General features: G+C 38.6%; 1 protein-coding gene across 1 annotated transcript in view; it reads left to right on the plus strand.

Annotated features, from left to right (window-relative positions):
• Positions 1-9,346, plus strand: part of LOC134332750 (myosin-IIIb) — a 103,396-nt gene extending 94,050 nt beyond the window's left edge. The window contains exons 25-30 of the mRNA XM_063014542.1: positions 111-307; positions 1,188-1,277; positions 1,401-1,566; positions 7,058-7,384; positions 8,963-9,029; positions 9,140-9,346. Of these exons, the coding sequence (XP_062870612.1) occupies positions 111-307; positions 1,188-1,277; positions 1,401-1,566; positions 7,058-7,384; positions 8,963-9,029; positions 9,140-9,147 (855 nt within the window). The 3' untranslated portion in view covers positions 9,148-9,346. The remainder of the gene's footprint in view (positions 1-110; positions 308-1,187; positions 1,278-1,400; positions 1,567-7,057; positions 7,385-8,962; positions 9,030-9,139) is intronic.
• The last annotated feature ends 11,945 nt before the right edge of the window (positions 9,347-21,291 follow it).

Here is a 21,291-nt window from a genome sequence, read left to right on the forward strand (position 1 = left end):
AGCTTCACTTTACAGGGTGTGTTCACATTCCTGTTTGAGCAGTTTTGTGATAAATGACAATACTCCTACAGCTTGAACCTTAAACCTGCCTGACCCTTTCTGTTGGACAGGCGACACCTTTTGATAATGACCTGCAGGAGCACACTGATTTGATGAGCCTGTTGGGTAATGTGGAAGATGAAGAGTGGATCCAGGAAAAACAAAAAAAGAGGACGAACACTATTCGCTGGTTCAAAGAAACGCAGGCCCGCAAGGTGGTGCAAAATGGAACCTTCCCTTGCTGGTTTCATGGCATGATCACACGCAGGTTTGTTTCTTGGGTTTTTTTGCGGTAGTGTATATGTGTGTGTATCATGTGTTTTTAGTCACAACGGTTTCTGACAGGTTTAATAAATCAATTATATAAAGGAAATTATATGCTTCCTTTCCTGTTCTAGCATGTTAAAGGCCTCTACCAGATCAGATAGAGGGCACAATGCAAGGTTGATAAAGATGAAGACAAGCTTAGTTCAAAGAAACTGAAGTGGCCTGCTCAGAGTCCTAACTTCAGCCCCACTGAACAGCTTTGGAATAAACTAGGACATAAATTGAGGCTTTCTTGGCCAACATCACTGCCCAGCCATAAAAATCCTCTTTTGAATGAATGGGTCCAAACTCCAACAGACATACTTCAAAGTCTTGTGAGAAGTCTTCCAGAAAAGATTCTGTAATAGCTGAAAAGATCAGATAGAGGCCACTCATTAGTAACATTAGTTTTTTTTTAATGGGATGTCCAGCAAACTCATGGTCAGGTGTCCAATACTTTTGGCCATAGAGAATTGCGCTGGCTGAGGAAAGCTGACCTTATCATGCACTCTCACAGATAGTCAGACTCGCGTACAAGTTCATAGACCCACGCTATGAACAGTGTGAATACTCAACCACTAGTGCAAATGCTTCAAACAGACAGCAGAGACTGCAATTGTACAGCAGCATTAAAGCTTAGTCAATCCCAAGGCACATCCACTTATGTCTGTTTGGGCAACTGGCAAGGTCCATAGCACTCATAAGCTTGTGGTCTCATCGTGGTGGACTAACACCTTAGACCTCTGTGCCACCTGAGTGCCAAAAGTATTGATTTTAAGGATTATTGCCTTATTAGGAATTACACAGTACCTTCAAACTATTGATTGATTTGTGTTTTTTAGGCAAGCTGAGGATCTGCTGATCGACAAGCCTGTTGGCTGCTTTTTGATTAGAGTTGGACAGAGCCGAGAAGGATACACTCTGACATACAAGTAAACCTAGAAATGTCTACACCAATTAAATGATAATAAAGGTTCATGTTCTTCATTAACTGCATTCACTTTCAACCTAATGCAATTGTTTTTTTCTTTGGCCTTTGCGATTCTGAAACACAGGGCTGCAGACCGTCCTCGACACTACATGATTGAAATGCAGAGTAATGGAAAGTATGTGATTCTTGGTGAGGACCGGGTGCACTCTTCCCTGACTGATTTGATTCAGTATCACACTCAAGTGGGAATAAAGCCCTTCATGGAGCTACTTACCGTTTCATGTGGACAAGTAAGCTTTAAATACCTTAAGAACCCCATTCTGTGATATTTGCCAAATACCTATCTCTATAAAACATATACTGACTGAATGCCCTAAATACTTCTGAGAAGAAAAAAATTTTAACCAAGCCAAAATTAAAACAATTCTAAATTTCTTAAAAATAATTGGTCTAAGAGAATGCATATAAAACAGCATACTAAAACCACGTTTGACAAGACTATAGACTGATATAAAAATTGTGTAAACACGGCGTAAAACATTTAAATAAATAAATAAAATACGTAAAGACATTTTAATACCCCTTTAGCAGACCACATACTCTGTTCCACTTGTCTTCATTTCTGTCACCCATAATACATGTGACTTTTTTTGCTATTTTATTTATGCATTTTCTCCCGATTAGTTTAGCAAATTTCTTCTTCCATCTTCCGCTGCTGGAGACCCCGGTCACATCTGAGGAGGGTACGTTTGCCTCCCATGCACTCCATCTGACGCGTACGCAGTCCACGCGTTAGGCTAGTTTTGCGCACTGACCCCCAGGCGTCTCAGGGTACTAACCAGGGTTCACACACAGTGTTGAAGACCCCGCCCCCTTTATAGTCGTGTCTTTTCTTACCCAAGCAGACTTTAGTGGCTAATTTTGTCTGCTGCGGGCACTGCCAATTGTACCCGCTAGGGGAATCGCTGAATGAACTCGACCTGTATAAGACTTATAAGACTTTGACTGAAGTTGTGCATCATGTCTATCATTATTTTCTATCTACCTAAGTGCTGTCACATCACCCCACTGCTGGCCGAATGGGTCTGATTTGTGCAATTCTGACCTCTAGTTGAGGCACTAGCACGGCTCTGTCACTGCAGGTGAAAAGATGCGGCCGGTGACTGCCTGCATGTCTCGACTCAGCTCTCCTAAGCCAGCGTGGGGATGTACAAGCAGCAAAAAAATTGCAACAGGGGAATTGTCAATGGTTACATTGGGGAAAATATGGGTAAAATTAAAAAAATTTAAATTAAGAAATTATCTTAATAATTTGTGTTGCAAATGGTTTCAGAATCTCAAAAAGCAAAACGACATACATCCATTTCTGCCAAAAAAGAGCCCTACACCCAGACCCCGAACTCTATCTTGATGGAGAACGCATCAAAATAACAGAAAACACAAGATACCTTGGTCTAATACTAGACCAAAAACTCACTTCCATTCCTCACATTAAGGGAAAAATTTCTCCAAAAACTAAAAATACAGTAGACCCTTGAGTTACGAACCGTCTACTATACAAACATTTCGGGTTAGGAGCGATCTTTTTCAACTTAACGTACGAAGAAGTGTTTTTTTTTTTTTTTTTTTTGGTGTTTTCTTTATATTTTGTTAAATTCAATAATGAAATGGCCCCAAAGAAGGTGCAGAGAAAGTATAGTAATGAAAAAATCTATTACATTTGTTGTTGTATAATTACTCCTGCCAGTATATGTCACTGTGTATAAGACAGAGGGGACCGTGAGTGAGGGAGAAGAAGGGAGTGGGCTCAGTAAAGTAGTCTTTCTTTCGTGCAATTACAAAATACAACACTATTGAAATAAAGAAGGAAATAATAGAGAAATATGAGAGTTATTGTTGTTTCTGGTAGATACATTTTATAAAAAAGGAAATTTATTATGGTGCATGGTACATGTACTAAAATGTGATGTGTATTTTTTATGTACAGTACTACTGTGTATTGTTTATTATGTTTATTACAGGAATGTCTTCTATAATTTTAAGATTTAAGGGAAAATATACTTGTATTTGTAACAAAAAAGACTATTTAACACATAGAAAGGTTAGATAAGGGGGTGAGTTGGGAGGTCTGGCACAGATTAATTCTATTTACATTATTTCTTATGGGAAAAATAGGTTTAACTTACGAACATTTTGACTTAAGAACAGCCCTTCGGAACCAATTAAATTCGTAAGTCAAGGGTCTACTGTACTAAAAGTCATAGCCAGTACCAAATGGGGAGCAGAATTGTCCATACTTTTGCACATATACAGGAGAATCATCAGAACAAAACTAGACTACAGCTGCTACAGATATTAAGCCAACAATAAATAAATACATCAAGGAAAAATGGCAAACTGAGTGGGACACACAGACAACAAACAAACTACACGAGATACATCCAAATATAAGCAATAAGCCAAGAACACACCAAGGAAGATGAGTGGACCAAGTTATACTGGTGCTGGTCATAAAATTAGAATATCATGAAAAAGTTGATTTATTTCAGTAATTCCATTCAAAAAGTGAAACTTGTATATTATATTCATTCATTACACACAGACTGATATATTTCAAATGTTCATTTCTTTTAATGTTGATGATTATAACTGACAACTAATGAAAACCCCAAATTCAGTATCTCAGAAAATTAGAATATTGTGACAAGGTACAATATTGAAGACACCTGGTGCCACACTATAATCAGCTAATTAACTCAAAACACCTGCAAAGGCCTTTAAATGGTCTCTCAGTCTAGTTCTGTAGGCTACACAATCATGGGGAAGACTGCTGACTTGACAGTTGTCCAAAAGACATCAAACAATAATTTTTTTTACCCACAGGAGACATATTTCATTAGTCTAACTGACCACACACACACACAGGTTTAATGTTATCCAGTTCAGTCTGAAAAAACCTTAAAAAGAGCCTCACAGTGAAGATAAACCGGAGCAGTGTGCGTGTGTGTGTGTGTTTGTGCCTTTAAGAGAAATGATCTGTTCACTGTATCGCTTAAAGTGATTCACGAGTCGATTCATTTTCCGCGAAGCGTAAGTTTCTCTTCTCAGTCATCTCTCCGTGTTTACTGTTATTAATTAATGTCGTGGTTTTAAATAAACACCAACTAATACAGAACATGTTGTGTGACTCTCCTACATTAAAAAGCTTAATTAAAAAGCTTAATTAAACTGCTATTACCACAGATCTGTAACCGAGTCAGACTCGTTCCGTCTAAGCAGCTAAAAGTTTTCTGATGGTCCTAAAAGTTCAGCTGATGATCCTGAACTAACGAATTTGGTAATGAATAAACTTTTGCCTCCGATTGGTTCTGTAACGTTTTCTGTTCTCATCTACATCACAAGCAAGAACTGCTTCCGATTTACCAAAGTGAACCAGGAGTTTATATAACGTGCTGATAGAATCGACTCAGATGTGACCGGGTTGAATTTATCTTTTTAAAGTAAATATTACAATCAGCAAAATTACATCGTATGTATGATGCACAACGTTAATGATGTTATTTTAGGTCATGAAGAGCTTTCACGATGGTTTCTGTGCGATGGTTGATAAATGGTGATGTGATGGTTGGTGCTTCGTAGCTCAAAGTCTGGATCAATCCACTGAGCTGTTAACTTAACGTGATCTTTATATATCACACGATCGGATCGGCTACATTTAGGAAATATCGGCCGATCGCCGATAGCATGTTTTGATTAAAAATCGGCCGATACCGATTCATAGCCGATCGATCGTTCCATCTCTACAAAAATGTGGGGGAGATTCACAAAGAGTGGACTGCAGCTGGAGTCAGTGCTTCAAGAACCACCACGCACAGACGTATGCAAGACATGGGTTTCAGCTGTCACATTCCTTGTGTCAAGCCACTCTTGAACAAGAGACAGCATCAGAAGCGTCTCACCTGGGCTAAAGACAAAAAGGGCTGCTGAGTGGTCCAAAGTTATGTTCTCTGATGAAAGTAAATTTTGCATTACCTTTGGAAATCAAGGTCCCAGAGTCTGGAGGAAGAGAGGAGAGGCACAGAATCCACGTTGCTTGAGGTCCAGTGTAAAGTTTCCACAGTCAGTGATGGTTTGGAGTGCCATGTCATCTGCTGGTGTTGGTCCACTGTGTTTTCTGAGGTCCAAGGTCAACGCAGCCGTCTACCAGGAAGTTTTAGAGCACTTCATGCTTCCTGCTGCTGACCAACTTTATGGAGATGCAGATTTCATTTTCCAACAGGACTTGGCACCTGCACACAGTGCCAAAGCTACCAGTACCTGGTTTAAGGACCATGGTATCCCTGTTCTTAATTGGCCAGCAAACTCGCCTGACCTTAACCCCATAGAAAATCTATGGGGTATTGTGAAGAGGAAGATGCGATACGCCAGACCCAACAATTCAGAAGAGCTGAAGGCCACTATCAGAGCAACCTGGGCTCTCATAACACCTGAGCAGTGCCACAGACTGATGGACTCCATGCCACGCCGCATTGCTGCAGTAATCCAGGCATAAGGAGCCCCAACTAAGTATTGAGTGCTGTACATGCTCATACTTTTCATGCTCATACTTTTCTAAAAATCCTTTTTTTGTATTGGTCTCAAGTAATATTCTAATTTTCTGAAATACTGAATTTGGGGTTTTCATTAGTTGTCAGTTATAATCATCAACATTAAAAGAAATAAACATTTGAAATATATCAGTCTGTGTGTAATGAATGAATATAATATACAAGTTTCACTTTTTGAATGGAATTACTGAAATAAATCAACTTTTTCATGATATTCTAATTTTATGACCAGCACCAGTATACACAAGATGCAGAATAGGTCATACAAAAATCACTCACCAATACTTAATAAGAGGGGACAATCCCCCAGCATGTGAAAGATGTCAAACTCAGCTCACAATTAAACATATTTTAATCGAATGCCCCAAATACACCAGAGAGACAACAACTACACAAACCTGGAACTGTTAAAGAAACCCTCAACTAAGAAAACACAAGAACAATCCTAAACTTCCTGGCAGAAACAAAAATATAAATGGCCAAATAGAAACAAGAATGAAAATAGAAAATGACTTAAATACTGATGACATAACACAGATTTACATTTTCAGCATTTAGCAGACGCTTTTATCCAAAGCGACTTACACAATGAGCGGAACACGATGAGCAATTGAGGGTTAAGGGCCTTGCTCAGGGACCCAACAGTGGCAACTTGGTGGTGGCGGGGCTTGAACCGGCAACCTTCTGCTTACTAGTCTAGTACCTTAATCACTGAGCTATCACTGGCCCAGTAGGACAGATCATGCCATAAATAACACAATTAGGTGTATAAAGTGGCATAACAAAAATCAAATAAATAAATAAAATAATAGTTTGTGTTGTGTTTGTATCATAAAACATAAGGAAAAGTTTTTTCCCTTTTTGCTCCTTACCTCATGTTTAATTCTCTTGACTTGCAACGAAGTCTATGCTGTCCAAAGAAGACAGCAGACTAAAATTGAGAAAAAGCAGATGACAGTGGTCAGTTTCTACAGAAAGCTTTCCATGCATGGAGGAAAATGCTATGCTCTTTGTGTTCCTCTGCAAAACTTGTTTTGAGTCCAGATTCCCAGTAAAAATGCACCCCATCTGAATATTTGCCAAAATACATTAAAAATATTTCTGTAGGATGGCTGTTTAATACAGTGATGATGATGATGATAATGCTCGGTGTCTGTCCTACTCTTTTAAACAGACATGTGACCACGAACCAGACTATGAAGAGCTAAAGGCAATCATGGCATCTGGCGTGTTTACCAGCAGCACAGAACCCAGTGGAGATAACCACAAAGACCCAAACCATGTGCATTTGGACCTGCAGAGGCTTTTCCAGCCACCTGGACCAAACCAGGACCTGGATTTCACCAAAGCACCTGTCCTGAGGCGACTTTCAGACAGGTACAGGCGTCTGGAATCTGGTGAGCTAGAAAGCAAAGAGGAGGAGAATGCAGAGCGCAAGCCAACCCCCCGTCTTTATCCCTCTATCCGCTTGGCTATGAAGGAGCTCCAGCAGGTCCAACAGGTACAACTCTACTCCTATTATTTATACACATCTATTTGTAGGGCTAACCATGACTAAAACTTAGTGAGACATTTATAATGTTTACAAAGGTCACTGGTGAACAAAAATTTGGGTTGTAGTATTACTATGATGCAATAATTAAATAAAATTACAAATAAACAGTTTAATTTGCTTTATCGGGAGAAGGGTTCTGTGGATGGAGCCGCCAGAAAGAAAGAAGAGAGGGGGTTTGTGAATGATGAAGGGCATGAAGGTGGTTGGGATGACAAATGATTCACTGTGGTGACCCCCAAAGGATGAGGAAGAATTTGCTTAAACAATTCAACATTCAGAGAGATTAGAGATAGTAGTGCAGCTGTGAAAAAATCCCACAAAAATGTAAAATAATAATTAAAATAATAAAACCTGATTAATAATAGGAAGTCACACAAGTAAGTAGTCAGTCCTTATGCAGGAATTAATCATCCTTTTTTAGTTCAACATATTACAGGGTGGCATTATTATATAAAATATATTAAATAAATAAATAAATATTATAGAGAAAGCCCTAAATTGCAAATAAACTGCTATCTGGGATGTACATAGAGCTATTAAAAGAAAATAATAATTATACTTAAAAATGTATATATTTAAAATCTAGATACCTCTTAGTATAAGTAGGTAAGTGCACATGCTCTGGCACTTTTACTGTTTTCACCCTGCAGTACTTAAACATCCCCCATCTATGCCAAAACAACCAAAATTTATAATCTACACTTAATTTACAAAAAATATATTTTATATATTTTAATAAAAAATAACTTTTAATACATTATAAAAAAAAATTGCTAATATATTTCATCTCCTGATTTGTTTTTAATATTTTGTACTATTCTGTTTTGTTAGTCTATTACACTAGTCTACCACTGTTGAGACTTTTGGGGGGTATTGAGGGGAGGGGAGGGCTCAGGATGGATTTGTGTCCCGGGAGGGTGGTGTCCTGCAGTGGATTCCCTGTCCAGGCTGTTTCTGCATTACACCCAGTATAATATATTAAAATAAATTAGTTTTTATTAAAATAGATTATAAATAAGTTTGTTATTATACTTAATATCCTGATTTTTACTTTTTTATATTTTGTACTTTTCTATTTTGTTAGTCTATTACACTAGCCTACCACTGTTAAGATTCTGGTTTTGGGTGGAGGGGGGGCTCAGGATGGATTGATGCTTTGGGAGGGTGGGGGAGGGTGGGGTCCCTCAATCCTCAAGAGATTGCCACACTGTCCAGGTTATTCCTGCTTTGCACCCAGTGACCCTGACCAGAATAACCCGGATGATGAAAATTTACATACAGTGCCAATGTATAACAAGCCATTAAAGTCGCACTATGCAGTCTTTGTAATCACCTTAATATGCAAAACAAACATTTCTCATTCATTATCCAGCTCACCCTGTCAGGTCTGAGAACTGTTGAAGAACTCTCCTGTTCAGGCGTGCTCGTGGATTGTTTTTCCCAGAACGCTGCAGTGAGGATATAAAACATGATGGTCTTTGTAATAACATGTTCAATGTTTTTTTTTGGCATGAATGCATGCAGTTCCCTCCTGGCAATGTACAAACCTCTACAACTTCCAGCACTCCCCGAGCACCACGGAAAAAGAAAGGTGATTTTTACTCGAGTTTTCAGAACATCTGTCTGACTGACTCTATTCATTGCGCATGTGTGTACATGCCTCTTTTATTTAAACTGCTCGTCTCATGTGCTTTTTTTCAGATCCCTAACTGACAGACAAACGGAGTAGACGTTTTTGTTGAAATGTGAACTGCAAAAGACCTGAACAAATAAACGTCCTCATAATGGGATGTCTTTTTTTTTTTACTTTGTGTTTTAGTCTATTCATTGTATTTTTAAATAGTTATTTAATTTGTAAATTATGATCTGCTGACTAGGAGGCTTAATAAATAGCTGATTTTATATATATCCATCTCTCATTTCTTTAATTCATTTATCATTTAATGCTGAAATAATCCATTGCAAGACAGAACTCAATCACACTCTAATTCACTAGCTCCCAATTCACCTTCTACATGTTTTGGGTAAGAAAACCAATTTGGATGTGAGGGAAGCATGTAAAACTTCAGATGTTGACCAGAAACATTGACCACAGGTGAGGTTGGAACTCTGGTTCTTGAGATTCAAGAATTTAAGTTTACTTAGTAACCCATGGTGCATGAATTGTACTACATGGCTGAATGTACAGTCAGAGAGCACTTTTAGGTTCACCTATCTGGTATGTACAATCATTGATTATTTCATAAGCTTCACCTACCATACAGATGAACTTTGTGTGTATACAGTTACTGACTGTGGTAAATATATTTTGCTTTGTACACTTTGTCACCCCCTGCACCCCATTCATCAATCAAAAAAGGATCCTCATAGGAACTGTCCAGATTATTTGGGTGGTGGCCCATTCTCATAATGACATGGTAGTGTGTGTTGGGATTATATAAGTGCTGCGTGTTAGAATTTCTAAAAATGTCAGCATCAGTGCTGGAAGGAAACTAGTGCTCCAGTGAAATGTAAGTGTCTGCTGGAAAAAGGTACAAGGGTTCTTCAAAAAGTTTCTGCACTTTTTAAAACTCTATTTATCAAGAATTTCAAAAACACTTTACTACATAGTCACCTTCCGATGCATTTTTACCAGCGTTGTACCAACTTTTTAATGCCATTAGCAAAAATGTTTTTGGTTGAGCATGTAGCCACTGATGCACCTCTGCTTTCACATTATCATCACATGAAAATCTTCTTCCCCTCAAAGCTTCTTTGAGAGGTTAAAAAAGGTGGAAATCAGATGGTTTTAAATACTGACTATAAGCTCTCTCTGTCTCTAAGACCTGACCAATTACTACTCCTCCCACCCTCACCATTTCCATTCAAAATATAAGTGTGGAAACTTTTTGAACATCCCTCATAATTAACACACATTGTGTGCATGAATTAAAAATAGCTCTAGTCTGTTTTAACTGTATACTTACAACCTACAATGTGTGAGAAAGGTGTAAGGTCATCTGTCCATGAGCTGAAACTAAGTTATAATTGGGTTTGCACCAGGACAGTGTTTCTTTTTAGCTACTGATGTGAAATTGACTTGAACCCATGAAAAGATGCTGTCTGTAAATTTAGCAGTGCACAAAGCCAGTTCCTGAAGGATATGATGAGGTTTGTCGAGTTTGCTGAAAAGGAACATTAGTGATCTGCCCGAACACAGAACACCTTTGGGAGGTATTAAAACATTGATTATGTCAGGACTTCTTGTTCAACATTAGTACCTGACCTCACAAATGTTTTGACTGAATAGACAGACACGCTTCAAAATTTTGTGGAAAACTTTGAAAGAACATGTTTTGAGTAACATGAGTACTGCAAAGATGTTTTGCTTTTTATGAGAGGTGTGGCTTTTGTTCCCACTGCTCATGTATATAAGCTGTGTAAATCCATCAACTGTCAGGACTCTTTAGGAAAACACTGACTCACTGGGTTGAAATTTAGAACAACTTTACATGCAAATGGATCTCAAAGTGCTTCTGCTGGTCTTGTGCATCACCATCAGCATCACCCCTGTGCAAGGTATGTCTCCACTATGGATAATAGACAAAACACTGAAAATAAGAACTAGTAGGCGTATCTGTTAATCTTTCATAATTACATAGATTTGTTATTGACATAAAGGCACCTACATATTAATGGCCATGGTGTTGGAACTGAATGTCCAACAAGGTCATGGTGTTGTGTTCAGCTATTTGGTTTTCTAGACATACTTCATATTTCTTTACAATCACTGGCTGTACTCATATGCACATACATATTCAAAAACAATTGGCCATAATGTTGTCCTGTCTGGGGTCAGGGGTTACAGCTTTGCGATTAGTAATTCAGAAGAAACTGGACCCATCCTCACTCTGACCAGAATGAAAAAATGAAGAAAAAAGAAACATAATGGCTTTCACCTCACTATAACATTCATGCATTTACTCAGTGTGGACACCCAAACTTATATTTTAACAGTCTAAAAAGACAAAATTCCTTATTTTATATATATACAACAGCCCTGGTAGAAGTACATGTTTAGTAGATTTTCAAAGTGAAATTATAATAATTATTATTTGTTCATCAAATATGTTGCACATGCAAATGTTATAGCATGTTTTATATTTTATGAATTAAGTGAATATGCTACTATCTCATTGCTGCTAAATTACAAAATTCTTCAGTCCCTGGTTGAACTTAAGGTATGTCCAAATTTCACCCAGGGGGGCAAATCTAGCTTTTTTCTGACCATAGTCTTTGTTGTACATCTACAGGTGGCCCACAGTATTTTGACAGTTGTGTCATCTATGGACAAAAAAGAAAATTGCAGATATGGTGTGTTGGAGGCATTTGTTCGAAACTAAATTGAAAGGCTAAAACTAAGCAAAGATCCAGCTAAAGTGGATGTCATACAGCACAATTCCAGGGTTTATGGTTAATTTTTTACATCTGTTCATTGACTGTAAGGAGTTGTTTTCTCCCAGTTTCTCCATTCCTCACTCCCAAACCAAAATTATGTGCCAGTTTTTCCCCCATGTGAGAGTAAATTTAGATGGGAGAATGAGTATGTCTCTGTGTTGGACTGGTGACCTGTTCAGGATGTGTACATGCATGCCTCATGCCTAGTTTTTTACTAGGTGGTGCTGGACCCACAGAGACCTTGAAGGAGGTGGTTAATGAAAATAAAATAAAAAATAGACAAAAATGCTGTTCTTAAAATGGATGTTTGAACTTTTTATACTTGTATTTACTCAGAAAAAAGGCTGGCTAACATGCATATGATGTTCTGACAAAATATGATATAGCCTACTTTTACAACCCCAAATCAGAAAAAGTTGGGACAGCATGGATAATGCAAATAATAAAAACAGAGTTTCTTACATTTACTTTGACTTTTATTTTATTGCAGACAGTATGAACCTGAGATATTTCATGTTTTGTTTGGTCAACTTCATTTCATTTATAAATAAACATCCATTCCTGCATTTCAGGCCTGCAACGCATTCCAAAAAAAGTTGGGATAGTAAAGCATTGCCATTCCTTTTCACCACACTTAAAAGATGTTTTGGCACCCAGGATACCAAGCGATTTAGTGTTTCAGGTTTTATTTTGTCCCATTCTTCCTGCAAACATGTCTTAAGATGTGCAAAAGTATGTCGTTGTCGCATTTTTTAATTCCAAATTTTCCACACATACTCTATTGGGGACAGGCAGGCCAGTCCAGTACCGTACCCTCTTTTTCCTCGGCCATGCCTTTGTAATGTGTGCAGCATGTGGTTTTGCATTGTCTTGTTGAAAAATGCATGGACATCCCTGGAAAAGATGATGTCTTAAAGGCAGCATATGTTGCTCTAAGATGTACTTTTCTACATTAATGCTGCCATCACAGAAGTGTAAATGACCTTTGCCAAAGGCACTGACACAGCCCCATACCATGACAGACTCTAGCTTTTGGACTTGTTGCTAATAACAGTCTGAATGGTCCTTTTCGTCTTTGGTCCAGATCACACAGCATCCATTTTTCCCAAAAAAAAAAGACCTGGACTGCTGATACATTTGACCACAATACACGTTTCCACTGTTTGATGGTCCATTCTAGATGCCTCAGAGCCCAGAGAAGTCGACGCCACTTCTGGCTTTTTTTTGCACAATAAAGTTTTAAGTGGCATCTGTGCATGTAACTCCATATTGTAGTGCTTGACAAAGGTTTGCCAAAGTAATCCCTCAACCATGTGGTTATATCAGCTATTGTTGAGTGGCGGTTCTTGATGCAGTGCTGTCTGAGGAATTGAAGATCATGGGCGTTCAGCTTAATTGCGTCCTCTGCCTTTACGCACTAAAATTCCTCCCGATTCTTTGAATGCTTTAATGATATTATGCACTGTAGAGGGAGAAATATGCAAATCCCTTCCAATATTTCTTTGAGGTACAGTTGTGTTCAAAATAATAGCAGTGTGTTTAAAAAAGTGAATAAAGCTCAGAATTCTTATAATAGCTTTTATTTTCATACACACAAATGCATTGACAACACTGCACATTCTTTTCCAAATCAAAACATGAATTAAAATTGATCAAATGTGTTATTACTTTACAGAAAGTGAAGAAAAGGGAATATTAGGCTGTTCTAAAAAATAGCAGTGTCTGCATTTTTCTTTACAAACTCAAACATTTACTGTTTAAACTGAAAAATGCTTCAATATTTAGCTTTCCTGTAAACCACTAAACTAATAATCAGTTGTATAACCACTGTTTCTGAGAATTGCTTCACATCTGTTTCATGGAGTCAACCAACTTCTGGCACCTGTGAACAGGTATTCCAGCCCAGGACGATTGGACCACATTCCACAATTCCTCTGCATTTCTTGGTTTTGCCTCAGACACAGCATTTTTGATGTCACCCCACAAGTTTTCTATTGGTTTAAGGTCCGGAGATTGGGCTGGCCAGTCCATAACATTAATCTTGTTGGTCTGAAACCAAGATGTTGCATGCTTACTGGTGTGTTTGGGGTCATTATCTTGTTGAAACATCCATTTCAAGGGCATTTCCTCTTTGGCATGAGGCAACATGACCTCTTCAAGTATTTGGATGTATTCAAACTGATCCATGATCCCTGGTCTGCGATAAATAGGCCTGACACCATAGTATGAGAAACATCCCCATATCATGATGCTTGCGCCACCATGCTTCACTGTCTTCACAGTGTACTGTGGCTTGAATTCAGTGTTCGGGGGTCGTCTGACAAACTGTCTGCGGCCACTAGACCCAAAAAGAACAATCTTGCTTTCATCAGTCCACAAAATGTTGCGCCATTTCTCTTTAGGCCAGTGAATGTGTTCTTTGGCAAATTGTAACCTCTTCAGCACATGTCGTTTTTGCGACAATGGTACTTTGCGGGGGCTTCTTGCCGATAGCTCGGCTTCACACAGGCGTCTTCTAACCGTCACAGTACTCTTAGGTAACTTTAGACCTTCTTTGATCTCCCTGGAGCTGATCATTGGCTGAGTCTTTGCCATTTTGGCTATTCTTCAATCCATCCGAATAGTAGTTTTCCATTTTCTTCCACGTCTTTCTGGTTTTGGTTGCCATTTTAAAGCATTTAAAATCATTTTAGCTGAGCAGCCTATAATTTTCTGCACTTTTTTATGTTTCTCCCTCTCCAATCGACTTTTTAATCAAAGTACGCTGTTCTTCTGAACGATGTCTGTAACGACCCATTTCACTCTGTTTTTTAGAGAGAAATGCACCATAACCAGCATGTACAACATCTGCTGCTTTTATACTTTAATAAGGGCCACCTGTTTGACACCCATTTTTTCACTGAATGAATGACCTCACAAATTGAACTTTACACTGCTATTATTTTGAACACGCCCCTTTTAGTTACTTATTCAATTACACAGAATCAGCAGCATGCATGTCATGATGGTTGGGTCTGTTGGTTTTTTATTACTCTACTACACCTACTAGTAAATTTGCCATGTATAAATATAATTTCTACCAAAAACAGTGATTGATCTGGTTAGTGATATTGGACTACTATTATTTTGAACACAACTGTACATCCTCTGGCCATCTTTGCTTATCAAAGACTCTTCCTTTACTGGATGCTGCTTTTGTACCAAACCATAATTACAATCATTACATCACCTGTTTGGAATCACATCATTATTTAGTTTTTTTACCTCATTACTAGACCTAAATTGCCCCCGTCCAAACTTTTTTTGGAATGTGTGGCAGGCCTGAAATGCATGAATGGATGTTTATTAACAAATGAAATTAAGTTAAGCAGATCAAACATAAAATATATTGGGTTCAAACTGTCTGCAATCAAATAAAAGTCAAAGTAAATGTGAGGAACACTGCATTTTAATTTTATTTGCATTTTCCATACTGTCCCAACTTTTTCTGATTTTGGGTTGTAGTTTTTCACAATGGTGCAGTGGACAGTGATGTTGTATCACAACAAGAAGGGCCTCAGTTCGATGCCTTGGCTTGTTATTCATGTGTTGGCCATGCAGTCAGGCCATTTGGAACTACTTAATTGCCGTGTGTGTGTGTGTGTGTGTGTGTGTGTGTGTGTGTGTGTGTGTGTGTGTGTGTGTGTGTGTGTGTGTGTGTGTGTGTGTGTGTGGTATAAACAGACAATTAATGAATGAATAAATGTAAAGATGCCCTTTTATGCAAAAATGGTTAAGAAAAAATTTCAGACAGACTCCAATTACATTCTAGACACGTCACCAGAAAAATTAAAACAAACACAATGCTACTGACCACAATTTGGAGTGTCTAAAAACATTTGTGAATAAGAGATTCCGTTTATTTATTTTTTTCTAAAAACATTTTTAATTTGTCATTAAGTGTAAATTGGTGGCAATTATATCCATTCAAAGTATATAAATTTTGTGGTTGTCTTTAGTTTTTGAATATTAAAATAATAATTACTAAACATTGTTTTGGCATGCAACAAATTAAGAATCACCCCTTTTTTTTTTTTTTTTCCAAAATCAGCATCTGTAAAGGAATGGCTCCATTTCAGAGTCTGTTGAATTCCAACACAGACACACCACATCCTATTTAACAGTGAGGACCAGCTGTGGAAACCCCTTCTAATTATCTAGATGTTCAAGTCACACCTTTTGCTAACAAAGTCAATCATATAAAATAACTTGTTTGCTTTAAAATTTAAGGCAACAGTTAGGGAACACCCTTTGCTGTTCTAGCATGACTGGTCGGTCCCCTGTGACAGGTGTCCACATACTTTTGGCAATAAAGTGTAAATCAGACTTTCTGTGATTATTTATGTGATTCAGTGAGTGCATTATGGATCCTCATGAGTGAACTAGCTTTACTTACAGGTGCTATTCCACGATGCTGTGTTAAAACCTCTTGGTTTCCCATCACCAAACTGAGGAAGGTGCAGAGTTACGAGATACAAAATCGCTTTGGGTCCTGTCATGTTGATGCCATTGTGTGAGTTTAAATATGACTCTAAATTCCAGTACCGGTTACAGCTAAACCAGTTGGGTGTAATCTTTAAAAAACAAAAACTCTTTGTTTTTAGACTGTACTACAAGGGAAGGAGATACTGCGGAAACATGAGAGTCAAGAAAGTTATGGAAGGCTGGAAGAAGAACAGGTGGCACAAAGGCAGATTGAGTGTTGCAAAGCAACATAAGTCCTGAGGACATGGGTTTGATCCTTGTTTCTAGTTAATCTTTGAAAAGTTTTCAAAGTTCTCATTGTGTTCAGTGGGCAAATCGGCTGCTTTAAATTGGATATAGCCTATGTCTGGGTAGGTGACTAAGTTACTAAATGGGTGAGTGTGTGTTGTCGGGCGATTGACTGGCACCCTGTCTGGCATCCTGCCTTGTGTCCACTCTGCACTAGACCCACTGCAACCCTGACCAAAATCGGACCACGTTGCTAAAATCAAACAAATGAATGATTTGGAAAAACAAAAGCAAAGAAATATAAATTATCAGCAATTACCAGTACCTCTGTCATTACAGCTTCTTCTTAAGTGCCAAATTCTGTTATGACATCACATATAATTATAATTAATACTTTAAACATTGTTATAATACGAGTTCACTTGGATCACTTATGACAACATATTACACTGGACACAGGCTAATGACAGTTTTGTAAAGGCATTGAAGTGTTTAAGTAAAGATTTTGTAAAACAACTTTGTCTTAATGACTTCTTGTGTGTTTGTTTGTTCAGTGTTATAAATAATTTGAAGTGAACATATTTAAGGAGCCAATTGAAAGCAATTTACCTGCGTATTTCTACAGGTGAGAGGAAACAATAGTAAACAGTAGTAGCCCACACAAATGCAAATATAAAATGCACACATATTCCAAGAGAAAATAGTATTGGGACATCACTGTCACACAGCAGGACAGTAGAATTACTGCTGTTAATTGCTCCTAGGTGTAAGTTAGTAAGTTAATATGTATTTATTAGGATTTTAAAGTAACTTTTGTTACATGACAGAAACGGTAGTTACTTGTTACACAAGATTCATCAGTTCACAAGTTTAACGTCAAACGCAGTCATGGACAATTTTGTGTCTCTAAGTCTTCACTTCTGTACCTTTATATTGATTTGCGTGTCTGTACTGCCCCCTGCTGGCCTTTATTAGATAGAACATATAGAGTACCCATCTGCTCATCTGGCAGTTTAATGCTCATAGCTGGAACGTATTTATTAATAAGCATTAGAAAAGAAGCCGCAAAGCTGATGTTGACAGTAAGACCTCTGTGGTAATAAAATAATTAGCTTTTCGAAGCATTGGGGTTTAATTTTGCCACATTGCCTTTCAGCAAACGGTGACACCCCCTGATACCCCAAGTCTGGAAAAACACAGCCTAGTTTAGTAGGCCTAGAGTCCAACCATGGCTTCTTAGGGCCACAAATTTTAATTTCGGACTTCGAGAATAAAGACATATTATTTCAAGAATTAACTCATTTTTGGGGAATAAAGTTGTAAACGCAGTTTCTTCCAAAGCCGTTTCAGTGTTCTTATAACATACTGGTGCTGCTGTGACAGAAAATATTTTTTTTCCGATGTTAACACCTGAACAAAAAAAATCCTCCATAATCACTTTATCATAGAAGTTCCGTGTTAGTCATTATGTTCTTCTATATTCCTAAATATTATAGAAAGGGATCGTTAAAGTAAGTAAAGTTCTTTCTTTTGAGCCATTCCTAGGGGGATTTACTGAAATGTTTTGGGTCGTTGTCATGCTGCATGGTCTACTTCCGCTTCAGCTTCAGTTTTTGGACAGATGGTTTTACATTTTCCTCAAGCACCCTCTGATACAGTGAAGAATTCATCGTGGATTCTATAATGGAGAGCTTGCCAGGCCCTGCTGCTGCAAAGCAGTCCCAAACCATGACATTTTCCCCTCCATGCTTCACAGTAGGTATAATGCTGTGTTTGGTTTGCGCCAAACATGTCTTCTGTTACTGTGCCCAAATAATTTAACTTTGGATTCATCTGTCCAAAGCAGTCCAAAGCTGTCCAAAGTCCAAAGTCCAAAGTTACATGCACAAATGCCACTTAAAACAAAAAAAAGCCTTATGTTAACCATGTCCAGAAGCAACATCGACTTCTCTGGGCTCGGAGGCATCTAGGATGGACCATCACACAGTGGAAATGTGTATTGTGGTCTGATGAATCAGCATTCCAGGTCTTTTTTGGAAAAAATGGATGCTGTGTGATCTGGACCAAAGACAAAAAGGACCATCCAAAGACAAAAGGACCATCCAGACTGCAAGTCCAAAAGCCAGGGCTTGTCATAATATGGGGCTGTGTCAGTGCCCTTGGCAAAGGTAATTTACACTTCTGTGATGGCAGCATTAATGCAGAAAAGTACATAGAGATCTTAGAGCAACATATGCTCATTGTGGGACAGTTGTGGCCTAGTGGTTAAGGTACTGGACTAGTAATCCAAAGGTTGTTGGTTCAAGCCCCACCACTGCCAGGTTGCCACTGTTGGGCCCTTGAGCAAGGCCCTTAACTCTCAATTGTGTAGACAATATACTGTCACTGTACTGTAAGTTGCTTTGGAGCTTTTTTCCACAAGCTATTTGAGTCCTCAACCAAAATAGCAATCATATATATATAGATATATATGTATGTGTGTATATATGTATATGCGTGTATGCAGGTTCTATGTATATGTATGTATATATATGTGTATATGTATGTATATATATGTGTATATGGATTTGTATTTGTGTACGATATTCACACTTATTATGTTCCACAATAATACGTAGATCAATATTATGTAAAGTTCTTGCACAACTGCTGTCACTTTTTTAAATTACTTTTATTTTTAAATTATATTTAAGCTTTCTTAATTTCAACTTTTACATTTCTGTATTCTTTACACTTTAGATTTTAAACATTTCTATTTTTTGTATAATATATATTTTTGTCTACTTTGTTTACTTTTTGTAACTACTGTGGCTGAGCAGTCACAAAAGCATTTCAGTTGTATTGTGTATGACTATGTATGTGACAAATAAACCTTGATTTGATTTAATCATCTTTTCCACGGATGCCCATGCATATTTCAACAAGACAATGCAAAACCACATGTTAAACACATTACAAAGGCATGGCTGAAGAGGAAGAGGGTACTGGACTGGCCTGCCTGCAGTCCTGACCTGTCCCCAATAGAGAATGTGTGGAAAATTTGGAACTAAGAAATGCGACAACGACGACCCAATACTGTTGCACATCTTAAGACGTGTTTGCAGGAAGAATGGGACAAAATAAAACCTGAAACACTAAATCGCTTGGTAATAAGTATTTGATCCCCTGCTGATTTTGTAAGTTTACTCCCTTACAAAGACTTGAACAGTCTATAATTTTTATGGAAGGTTTTTTTTTGTTTTTTTACCCCTTTTTCTCCCCTTTTAGGGCATCCAATTGTTCAATTAGCATCGTGCTTCCTCTCTGTCTATGCCGAACCCTGCCCTGACGGAGGTGATTGAAGCTAACCCGTATCCCCTCCGAAACACGAGCAGCAGCCAGATGCATCTTTGCCACCCACACATGGACGAGTTTGGCGCCACCTAGCGTTGCATGCGGAGAGACACACCCTAAGGGCACCCCCTCCCATCTCTGTGTAAGCGCCTCCAATCAGCCGGCAGAGAACGCAATCGCATTCTGACAGAGAGAGACCCACATCCGGTTCTTTGTCCCACCCCCCACATGAGCTACCGGCCAATCGTTGCTCATATAGCCACTCAGCTTCGAACCGGTAAAGCAAGGCTGGATTCGATACGACGCTTCTCAGAATCCAGCCCTGGTTGCAGCGCGTTTCTTTTTACCGCTGCGCCACCTGAGCGGCATGGAAGGTTTATTTTAACAGAGAGAGCTCCATGCAAGATCTCACCTCGTGGGGTAAGAAAGGTGAGGTCAGCCCAGAATTACACGGGAGGAGCTTGTCAATGATCTCAAGGGAGCTGGGAACACAGTCACCAAGAAAACCATTAGTAACACACTTCGCCGTAATGGATTGAGATCCTGCAGTGCCCGCAAAGTCCCTTTGCTCAAGAAGGCTCATGTACAGGCCCGTCTGAAGTTTGCCAATGAACACCTGAATGATTCAGAGAAAGCTTGGGAGAATGTGATATGGTCAGATGAGACCAAAATTGAGCTCTTTGGCATCAACTCCACTCGCCGTGTTTGGAGGCAAAGAAATGCCCAGTGGGGATGGTGTTCTTGCGGTCATATCCAGCATTTATCTGCTCCCAGCTCCCTTGAGATCATTGACAAGCTCCTCCCGTGTAATTCTGGGCTGACCTCACCTTTCTCAGAATCATTCTTACCCCACCAGGTGAGATCTTGCATGGAGCTCCAGAGCGAGGGTGATTGACTGTGATCTTGTATTTCTTCCATTTTCGAATTATCGTGCCAACAGTGGTCTCTTTCTCACCAAGCTTCTTGCTGATGGTCTTATAGCCCATTCCAGCCTTGTGCAGGTCTACAATCTTGTCCCTGACGTCCTTTGATGGCTCTTTGGTCTTGCCCATGGTGGTCGAGAGATTTGAATGGAAGAAACTGATTCTGTGACAGGTGTCTTTTATACAGGGACAGGACTAATTTGTGTGCCTTTTGTGCACATAACCGGTCTGTGAGGGTCAGAATTCTTGCTGGTTGGTAGGGGATCAAATACTTATTTCCCTTAATTAAATACAAATTAATTTATAACTTTTATTTAATGTTTTTTTCTGGATTTTTTGTTGATATTCTGTCTCTCTCTCCCTCTTTATGTTAAAATAAACCTTCCATAAAAATTATAGACTGTTCAA

Source organism: Trichomycterus rosablanca, chromosome 18 (assembly GCF_030014385.1).
Source record: "Trichomycterus rosablanca isolate fTriRos1 chromosome 18, fTriRos1.hap1, whole genome shotgun sequence".
Classification (NCBI taxonomy): Eukaryota; Metazoa; Chordata; class Actinopteri; order Siluriformes; family Trichomycteridae; genus Trichomycterus; species Trichomycterus rosablanca.